Here is a 10,694-nt window from a genome sequence, read left to right on the forward strand (position 1 = left end):
TCAGCGCAACGAATCCCCACGACCGTTAATATCGGTTTTCTAGACCGGAGCCGCTATTTCCTTGAAATAGCTCCTCAATTATCCTCACGAGGCTGAGTGAACCCCGTTCCAGACTCACTACTTCTCAGAAAATCTGGTAGCGCCAAGAATCGAACCCGGACCTCTGGAACTCTAACCACTAGACCACAGAGGCGACATTTTCCTTTAGTACTCCGCCCGTAGGCTGTTATCCTTAGGCTCGTTTTGTGGTGATGTCCTTGCAGAAGTTTTCAAATTGATCGTGCGCATATTCAGTGAAAATCGTGATTCCCAAGGGTTCCTCGATGGTCATGAATTTTAAGAGTATGTCAGTGAAAGCTGTCAACAGAGACCGTACCTACAAACGGAATTAGTTAAATGTTCCAGTTGATTTTCAACGAGAATATCTTCTTGAGAAGCCAATAGCAGCAGAGGCACACAAGAATTCTCCATTTTTTTAATGGGACCCAAAGGCTGATCGCCGTGTTCATAACAGCCCGCCACTGGCGTTAGGAATCGACATAACTTTCCCCTTTAATTCGTTGATTTATGTTGCATCCATGACTTGATTGTGTTTTATTTTATTTGCATATCTTGCTAGTCTATGTTCTTTGTTTTTCAGTGAGCAATGAAGAGTTACCTTAAAGGAAGACGCCTCGCGGTATTATTCCACGGCAACTGGTCCCTATCCTGAGCCAAATTAATGCAGTCCACTCCTTCCCATCTTGTTTATATAGGATCCATTTTAATATCACCCTCCCGCGTATTCCAAAGAGTCTTCCCAGTGGTCTTTCTTTCGGGTTTCCTTATCTGAACTTTCTAATCACGCTTCGCTATCATGCTTCATGCTCTGCCTCTCTAATTTTATTTAATTTGATCACTGTAACAATGTTTGGTAAGAACAAATTATGAAGCTTCTCATCATGTAATTTTCTCTAGTCTCCTGTTATTTAAACCTTTCAGCGTTCAAATATCCCCCTGAGAACCCCGTTCTCAAGCACCTATTGTCTATGTCCTTCCTTTGGTGTGAGAGACCAAGTTTCACACCCATACTATAACCGTACGTCCCTCGCTAAAATTATTTAATTGTGCTTATGACCAATTTATACTTTATGTTCACACCCTGAGAGGCGCTCCTACGGCGAGGTACCATCCCGGGACCGTCTAATTGTAATTCAACATAGTCTTCCTTACGCATTTGGTGCCACTATTGTCATCAATGTCGCCAGTTTGGTCCTAGTGTTCTCTTCCGTCGAGATAGGCAAGGATTTTGCGTGATAAATCCATGATTTGACATTGTGCGAGACCTGCCAGAAGGGGTCTTGATTTGCCTGCTCATGTACCTCGGAGACCTGAAAAGGTTTAAGATAAACATATCGGTAGGCAAATGCGGGACTGGCGCCTAGCATGACCCTTGTCTGTCTCTTGTTTTCTACTGACGGCCACTTAGGGACTTGTGGCTGGGAGCTGCCTGAGGGTGAGTGAACAGACAGTCGGAGTCAAGACACAGGAGGAGATGGAAGTTACAGGAGTGGCAGCGAGACGGGAGCGAATTGCTTTGAATATAAATAAGGATGCCGACTGGAGTGATCAGTGAGAGGCGAGCTTGTAGGAGGACGAACGTAAAGATTGACAATCACTGGACGGAATTTTAACTTAAAACAGTAATACACGATGCTGGTTCTGGAGGCCACCGAATTTATATAAACCACGAAGGTTGTTCTCCCCCCGGTATCCGAAGTCCCTGTATCCCTGGGACTAAGGTCTCATCTCGAGAGATAGTCGTGGCATCTGCAGGACGGCGGTCGGCTAGAACACAACATTACAGACACAATTACACTCTTCAGAATGGTATAAGTGTGGAATGTAGCCGTAAAGAAGTAAACATGAAGTTCCATTACCACTCTGTCCGCTCACAAATTATTATTAATATTTTACATTACAGTTCATATGTTACACTTGGTTACACTTTACATGACGTGAGAACAGAAACAGAAGTATTCTTTGTTTTGCTAATCAAACAAAAGATGAAAAAGACACGTATTCAGTCCTTAAACTGATTATCGATATATTTCACTCTTGTATATCGTACACATTTAAAATCGATGTAAAAAGTCGACTCTTTCACTTAGATCACAGAACATTTACCTATCTGGCTTAATCTCATATATTTTTGTATCTTTATAGGCCTATATTATAAGATTTACATATTAAAAGTACGTAATTAGCTACATATGTGTTTTGGGCAGTCTGAGGTAATTCGACATACAGCGCCAACTTGTTTGGCTAAGTATTGGATAAAGTAGCGTGTTGTCCTCCGATTCGCCTCTACACAGGAGTGTGTTACCGTCTATACATACATTTACCAATATATAAATAGAGTAAAACCTCGCTAATCCGATTATAATTAATCCGGATATCGGATAGTCCGGATCGAAATGTGGAAAATTCTGTTCACAGTTGAATACATACTTTAAAAAGACACATGACATTTAGGAAGGCAGATGAACCACTTATCTGTACCGACAAAAGTTTGACACTCAGAATTACTAAGATTTTGCAGTTTTCCCATTTATTCTAAGAACTGGAAAACAAGACGTTTCGGAAAATTAATATGTTTCCGTCCTTAGGTGAGGGGGGAAGACACCTACTCAGTTGGGTCCCTTAGAAAGCGCTAATCTCAGTCATTTGACAGAGAGAGTTACATAGTTTTTTCTAGTTTCCACAATACCGGAAGATGGCAAAAGTGGAAAACCCCAATAATAATGAGTGCTGTACAATATACACCTCCATCAGAAGCCTTTAGGATCTGAAACTTGAGACAGTTTCTTCAAACCTGCGTTATGTTCCAAAGCAAGTACAGCTACTGAGTCTTCTATCGATGAATAAATACATATTGTCTTTTTTAAGTAAAGGTCCTACGGTAATATATATTTATTTACTCATATTTTCATCACTGCTTATATCATTAAATTTTCTATTTATTTGTGTTCTAAGTAAGTCTTTTTTATCTTTTAGGGCTACCTCTTGCTTCACTAATCCGGATTATCGCTCTATCCGGATGCCCCCTCCAATTTCTTCGGGTTAGCGAGTGTTTACTCTGCGTTTTTTTTATTAAATATTTCACTCTTGTACCTGTCTAACATTTACATCGGCACAAAACTTCCGTTCTATAAATTGGGCGCGACTAGATAAAACATTCATAACAAATAATTGAAATAATATCTGACGTCTCAACAGATTTCTGGTTTCATCATTTACTGATCGCAGACTCACAATTTTCACCTTTACGCGCAAAACGAACTTGCTTGCGAAGTGGAAATTCATCAGGTGATGAGACGCCACACATTTCAAACCAACTGCTTCACACAACGCCTGAATGCTGCATTATGGATAAGGCTATATGAACTTCTAACGTCCAGTGTTCCTACATAAACTTTCTTGGACCGCTGAGGTCAAATACAACTTTACTGTGTTTCTTGCAGTGACGCGTGGGCTTACAACAGAAAATATTATTTCTATCAATCACATTCCTTTTGCGTGAATTGCTTAAAGACGCTATTTCAGGAGCAGTGTCGAGTGTTGAAAGAGATAGAGTTATCCCTGTAACAGGCCATGGAGGCCCATAGGGTTCTGAGACGTCGAGGCTCCCACATTTTCTAGACAGTCTGCTCACAGATGGCGGTGAGTTTGTCAGCCTAACGCTCCGGCCTCCCTTTAACCCCAGGAGGATTCTGGTGCACATTTTGCCGGAGGCCTAGTAGAATCCCGGGGAATAATGCAGCTGGAAGGGTCATGTTAATTGAAAAATCCAATTGCCTTATCGAGAATCGAGCCTGTGACCTTCCACCTTGTAGTACAGCGCGTCAACCAACCACGCTAACTCGTGCCCCAGTGTCGGAAGGTAGGGTAACATACGAGTCTAGAATTTTACCTATAGACCAACTTGGTAGGCATTGTGATTGTTTTCCTGTGGGGTGTGATAGTGTATAGACTTGTAGGGGGATACCGACATTTCGGATGAACATACTTCAGTACTTACGACAGCGGCATCATATTCCTCCGAAACGGCACTATTGTTCTACAAGACTACACGGTATGAGAGCCCACAGTACCACATTCTGAACAGTCGCTGCTGTAGAAACGTCAGAACTTTGCATTACATCCCCTTCATGTGAAACTCGAATCCGGCGACATTTGTTTTCGGTTCACATTGAACTTAATATAAAACTCATTATAACCCTTTAATTGTCTTCATCTCGTTTTCAAATTGCCACAACTCCTCAAACTTTCATAAAATCGGTCCATGGCAATATTTTTCTTTAATTTTACTCAAAATCACTTAAATAAGCTTAAACTTGAGCCAATCTCATGGCCGCCCTGTCCAATTGGAAAATTCTTGGCTGCTCCTATGGAAAACCCGAAGAAACACAGAGAAAACCCCAGCACCAGGGGTTGAGGAGGCAGCGTCCAGCCCTCTGGATTGTGGGAGTGACCAAGAGTAACGTTGCGATACGAGAGAGCATGTCTGCAGATCTGTATACAGATCCTCTTCAAAGCAGACTTAAATTTGCGTGTATTACTAAGTCAGCAAACCAACTTTGTATTCTGAAAAGAGGTGTTAACACAGAGTCTTGTCAAAACAGGCGCACATCCGTCTTAGCAGACGCAACGCCGCCGTGCCGTGGTCATTCATTGCTTTCTGAAGGCCACCATTTTGTTGATGATACAGCTACAAGAGTCTATACGCACCGTGGACTAACATCTCACTTTTATCAAGACTGCAAATTATATGCAAACTTACCAATAGCATCCGTTTATTAAGGCAAAGTTTTCCCTGCTCTTACTTAGTTAAGCACCCCGCCATGAAGACGTATGGGAAGTGGAGGTATAGTTCCACCATTCTTGACGTTTGCACCAAATGGGGTGAGCGGTTAGCTTCACGCCCTGGCCGCTTTACATCCGGGGAGTGACACTTCGGCACGCATTAGATAGGAGGCTGGCTGGGTCCCAGATTCCGTCTGGACGACGTGGAGGGAAGGAAAATGTTTTGCCTCTACCGGAAACTGAGCCGCAGCAGCCCGTCGCCTGACTGACCAATCGTGGCTCTTAAATTCATTTAAAATAAAGAAAAATTTGTCTCTTTGCTTAATTAAGGAGGGGTCACGCGGTAGCATACTTGGTTGAGGAACTATGCTACAAGCCTGATGGTGGCTGGTTCGAATTCCGATGAGATGATTTTTTTTTCAGTTTACCTAATCTTTCCAGCCACACTATGGTCCTGGGATCGACTCAGTCTCTAACAGAAATGAATACCAGGAATCTTCCTGGGGATAAAGGGTTGCCGGCGCTTAGGGCTGACAACCTCACCGCCATCTCTGAGCCGATTGCCTAGAGAAAATGTGGGGGCCTCGACGTCTCACCACCCTAAGGATCTCCACGGCCTGTCACAGGGAATTTCTTTTTTGGGTGGGTGGGGGAATTTGGGTTGTTTCAAACTTTGCCCATAAAGCGAGAATTTATTAATGTTTTTATATAACACTACTGGAAATTCCCTGTAACAGGCCGTGGAGACCCATAGGGTTGTGAGACGTCGAGGCTCCCACAATTAGACTATCGGCTCACAGATGGCGTTAAGGTTCTCAACCTTACGGGCCGGTCACAATTTACCTCCAGGAAGATTTCTGGTACTCATTTCTGTTAGAGGCCGAGCAGACCCCAGGGCCATAGTGCGACTAGAAGGATTAGGTCAATTAAAATATCCAATGACCTCGTTGGGAATCGAACCCATGACCTTCCGGCTTGAAGCATTGTGTCTCAGCTAACTACGCTACCATCATCTGTGAGCAGACTCTCTAACAAACTTGGGAGCTTGAAATCTCACAGCCCACTGGATCTCCACAGTCTGTTACAAGGACAGGGGAAAAGAAGAAAGGGGGAAAAAAGAGAGAGAGAGAGAGAAAAGAGAAAAGAAAATTCGCATAATTCAAATTTGCATGAAATGCAAAGAAATGTGATCTCCGAATTTTTACGTAGTTACACATTTTCGGCAGTCCTGAATACGAGAAAAAATATTTTTCTTATAATTCCGCGCATGTGTTTCTGTATGTCCACGAACTAGCCCCTGGAAACGGTGTGGGCTGGTTGTGTTCGCATCCATCACATGTCGGGGCCATGGGAATAGTTACTTCAGGCACTATGCTACAAGCCAGAAAGTGGCAGTTTCAAGTCCCGATGAGATGGTTTCTTTCTCAATTGCCCTAATCCTTCCATCCACATTACGGCCCTGGGGTCGATTCAGCCTCTAACAGGAATGAGTTAAATGGGGTTAAAGCGCGGCCGGCACGTAAGGCTGGCAACCTCACCGCCATCTGTCAGCCGATTATCTAGAAAATATGGGAACCTCGACGTCTCACAGCCCTATGTGCCTCCACGGCCTGTTACATCTAAATAGGGGGAGCTGACTAACGGACAAGGTGTAGGAACTGTTTGAAGGGAGAAGTGAACAGGCGCTCACACCCACAGCGCTTAGGACTTGCTGAAATCTCGTTGGAGACGAGCCCTTCTCGAGATGCTAACTGATTCTCAGCCGTTCAAGAAATTCCCTGCCTTACATTTAACCAGATAGTGTATTAGCACATTCACAAAGGCCCTCTATCTATCACTATTCTGAGCCAGCTCAATCCAGACCGTATCACCACATCCAATTTATCTAAGATCTATTTAATAATAACCTCAGTGAAAATCTAGGGGTTAGCAGCAGTTTTCTTTCCTTCATGTTTCCTAACAAAATCCTGTAAGCATTTATCTTCTCTCCAATGCATTCTATATGCCCTGCCTACCTCATTATAATTTTTTTCACCGCTCTTCGGTCCAAATATTCTCCTCAACATCCTGTTCCAAATCAACCCTCAGTCTATGTTCCCCCCTTAATGTCAGAGACCAAGTTTCACACCCATACAGAATCACAGGCAAAATTATAGTTTTGTATATTCTAATTTTTATGTTTTTTGACAGCAGACGAGAAGACAAAAGGTTCTGGTCCTCTTAATTTCCTCCTGAATCAGGTTTTGATTTGTTATCGTCGTTCCCACTGTGCAACATATTCAAAACATCTGTTTCCTATCTTTATGTCATGATTTTGCCCTGCATTTTGGTAACGAGACAGCAACATATACTTAGTTTTCTCTGTGTTTACTTCTAGACCAACTTCTTTACTTGCGTCAATTAAAGTTTTTGTTGTATTTCTTTGTGGTATATACATTATCACCCAGTAGATTCACATCGTCAACATATAGCAGCCGCTAATGTGTCCAATTTAATTTCAGTCCAACCTGGTTTTCCTGAACCTTCCTAATTGCATATTCTAAAGAAAAATTGAAAAGCAATAACGATAAAGCATCTCCATGTTTTAGACCATTTTGGATAGGAAAGAAATTTTTCTAAGTTTTACCAATATAAATAGATTTCAAAATTTTACTTTAAGATATATATGTATATATATATATATAAGCCTAAGACTGTTCTCCTTTCGATATACTATGTATGTATGTATATAGGAACAGACAGTGACCGAAATGGAATTTACAAGTGAACCGGTATTAGATTGTATATTTCGGCCGAAAATATTTCCTCTAGATAAGAGCACCACTTAATATACTATGTTAATATTCCATCGAGTCTATTATAATAGACTCGATGGATAATGCAATGATATGCAATGATAATTATCATTGCATATATGGCCAGAAATTTTCGAGTTATTGAGGTTAAATATTTCTGAGAAATTTTTTCTTCGCAAAATTCACCGTTGACAGTTCAACGAAATTCATGACTAGCACCTACCGAACTGTTTCCTGTTGTAAGCCCACTGTTTAACTAAGTTAAAATGGCAACATCCCCTGCCGCTTGATGATATGCAACTAACTCTCAGTAACGTTGATGAGTGGCAGAAAGCAGCACACCATTAGCAAGTCGCTGCTTCTGCGCAATTGAAATCAGTGTTCGAACTCGGAGCCACGGTGCACACATTCATTTCCGATCCCACCCAGATGAATTGTAGAACCACGGTTCTTCTCTGCTTTTCGCCCACGATGTCTCCAAGCTGTTTTCCTGAAAGAAGAAATAATTTTACTGTTGATGTTTATTCTGCACTTGTGTCTTCGTTCTGTGTGGACGTGAGCAGTGCCTCCGACGTTTCGGATGTGATAGTGGTTATTTTACGACGCTTTTATGACCCTGAACAACGCAGTGTCAGATATTATGATGTATGATGGACTGGTAAGGGATTTGAAAGGAATTGATTTAGAGCTGACGTGTTCCTGGAAGGTGCGACGTGTGAGATGATCTTCAGCGGGTAAAACCAAGGTCGCGGCTGAGTGTAAGTCAGAGCTGTGGTCGTTAGACCAATGTGTTTAATGTTTCAGAGACATAAGTTGCCTCCATCTTCAGTGTCGAAATGTGTAAAATAGTGAGTGTACTTGTAAGAACTCAGAAAGAAATTTCAAGGAAACTGTTATTTTCTCTTCAATTTCATAGCCAAAATATTTCATATCATAATCGACAGTTTGTGTATTTTCTAGCATTGTATCAGTGTGCTTATTAAGGTGGACTCAGGGAACTTCCACTAATTTCTTAATTTTGGCAGACTGCTCGCTAGATGTCAGTGTGTAATCGAAAGTTCTTGCGACCGGCTATCTCGACATAGGTTTTCCTGGTTTTTCTCTGTCGCCAAGCAAATGCTGAGATGGTTCCCATGTTCCCAGTTGTTACTGCGTACTTCTTACTCAAGCCCTCAAAATTTAAACTCATCAGAACTACACCCCCACTGCTGTAAATGCACTCGAATTTTATTTCATTGTCCACAAAGATTCAGAAAATTTACGAACATAAATCAACAAATTCCTTCAAAGAATATTGTGACATTGACCCACTACTAGGTAACGACTCGGTAAACTCGTTCCTGCGGAGATGTAAGCGTGTAACAATAAGACGCCCATTGTTAGGCAACGAATCAGTAAACAAGCATTCTCAACAAGAGAGAGGCTGTGTTTTCTACGTGGTCCGTGCCGAGGGGTTATAGAGGGACGAAGAATGTCGCTAGAGTGAGGGCATAATCTGCTGTACCGAGCCTGGATTGACAGAGGCCTTGTATATATTGTACATAGGAATAGGAATTAAGTTTAGATTGTAAATATATGTAAATACTGACAATGGACTTACTAACACAGACTATGACTGAAAAATGACAGACCCGACCTCTCATCAGAGAGGGCGCCCCAAATCAGGACAGTAACTTTCATATAAAGAAAAAAAAATTGATCATGAGCCCCAGTTGGGGGTTCGACACCAAGGCAGACAGACTGACTGACCGTCAGTCGCAATGTGACTTTGACTTTGACTTGCTAGAGTGAGTTGTAAAGAATTGAGCCGAGTTCTAGAGACGTCAGTCCAAGGTGACTGAGAAGAAATGGCAAGAACGGAATTAAGCGATGAAAAGAAGACTTCCTGTGTAATTTGAAGTGACAGTGAGTCAGTCATAAATTCGTTGCCAGGATACGGCTAGTGAAGAATAAGGACTACAATGCATGTGTAACAGTGAATTCTAAAGTGTGTAGATCAGCGGTACGAGTAATTGCCCGTAGTTCCGATTGGCGTGAATAGGTGTCAGTAAATCCAATCATCCTATCCAAACCCCGTCATTTAAGACACGCGCATAACCTCTACACATGACAATAAAGAAGAATTTTACGAAGCTATCAGTATCCAGTGTACGTAGCCGCGAACGGTAGGACGACTGATGAAAAAAGGAAAGGATTTGGAAGGAAGCGGCTGTGACTTAATCGAGCTGCAATAAGAGAATTAGCCTGCACGGACTGAGGAAAAACTTCGAAGATCTCAGTCTCCTGTTCGATATTTGAATGTGGCTCCACCCAAGAGAAGCCTAGGCTATTACCACTGCATAACCTGCCTACACTGGGCACTACATCGGCCCTAGCTAAGCTAAGTGGTCGTAACTGACACAGGGCCGACAGCATGGCATTGTCTGTCCAGACTATCTTGGAGGGTACATCATAGTTTGAGTGGAAGACTTTACAGTGGGCTCAACCAGACCCTATCATATGGTGATATCGACTGTCTTATCGTGTGCTGAGTTTGGTGATCTCGGTTCTCCTATCGCGTGCTGAGTGTGGTGATCTCGGTTTTCCTATCGCGTGCTGAGTTTGGTGATCTCGGTTCTCCTATCGGGTGCTGAGTGTGGTGATCTCGGCTCTCTTATCGTGTGCTGAGTGTGGTGATCTCTGTTCTCCTATCGCGTGCTGAGTATGGTGATCTCGTCTCTCTTATCATGTGCTGAGTGTGGTGATCTCGGCTCTCCTATCGCGTGCTGAGTTTGGTGATCTCGGTTCTCCTATTGTGCACTGAAAATTGTATCAAGTAATTTTTTAATTTGGTGTTCTAATTTCAGCCGTATGCAGCCTACGCACTCTATGTCAAAGTTATATATCACGTGAACGCGATGTTTTCTACTTAAAATGGAATTAAAATTGAAATTAATTAACATCTTAATATTACTCTATTGTAGTTACTATAGGATTCTGACGATGGTGTATAACACACTGATATATTGGGTTTTTGGACTTTATCCATCGTCCTGGTTTTTAAGATAAACAATA

The 10,694-nt window shown here is 42.2% G+C and overlaps 1 protein-coding gene across 4 annotated transcripts in view; it reads right to left on the bottom strand.

The window, feature by feature from the left end:
• Nucleotides 1-1,049: 1,049 nt before the first annotated feature.
• The window catches only part of LOC111863504 (homeobox protein OTX2-like), a 96,761-nt gene continuing 87,116 nt past the window's right edge, over nucleotides 1,050-10,694 (bottom strand). For 3 of the 4 annotated variants that reach the window (XM_033751091.1, XM_033751092.1, XM_033751093.1), the window contains exon 7: nucleotides 7,756-8,130. In XM_033751091.1, coding sequence (XP_033606982.1) covers nucleotides 8,050-8,130 — 81 coding nt within the window. In that variant the 3' untranslated portion in view covers nucleotides 7,756-8,049. Of the gene's footprint in view, nucleotides 1,828-7,755; nucleotides 8,131-10,694 lie in introns of those variants that run through there. The other variant, XR_004512913.1, reaches the window with a different exon arrangement.

The sequence above is a fragment of the Cryptotermes secundus genome, unplaced genomic scaffold (assembly GCF_002891405.2).
Source record: "Cryptotermes secundus unplaced genomic scaffold, Csec_1.0 scaffold63, whole genome shotgun sequence".
Lineage (NCBI taxonomy): Eukaryota > Metazoa > Arthropoda > Insecta > Blattodea > Kalotermitidae > Cryptotermes > Cryptotermes secundus.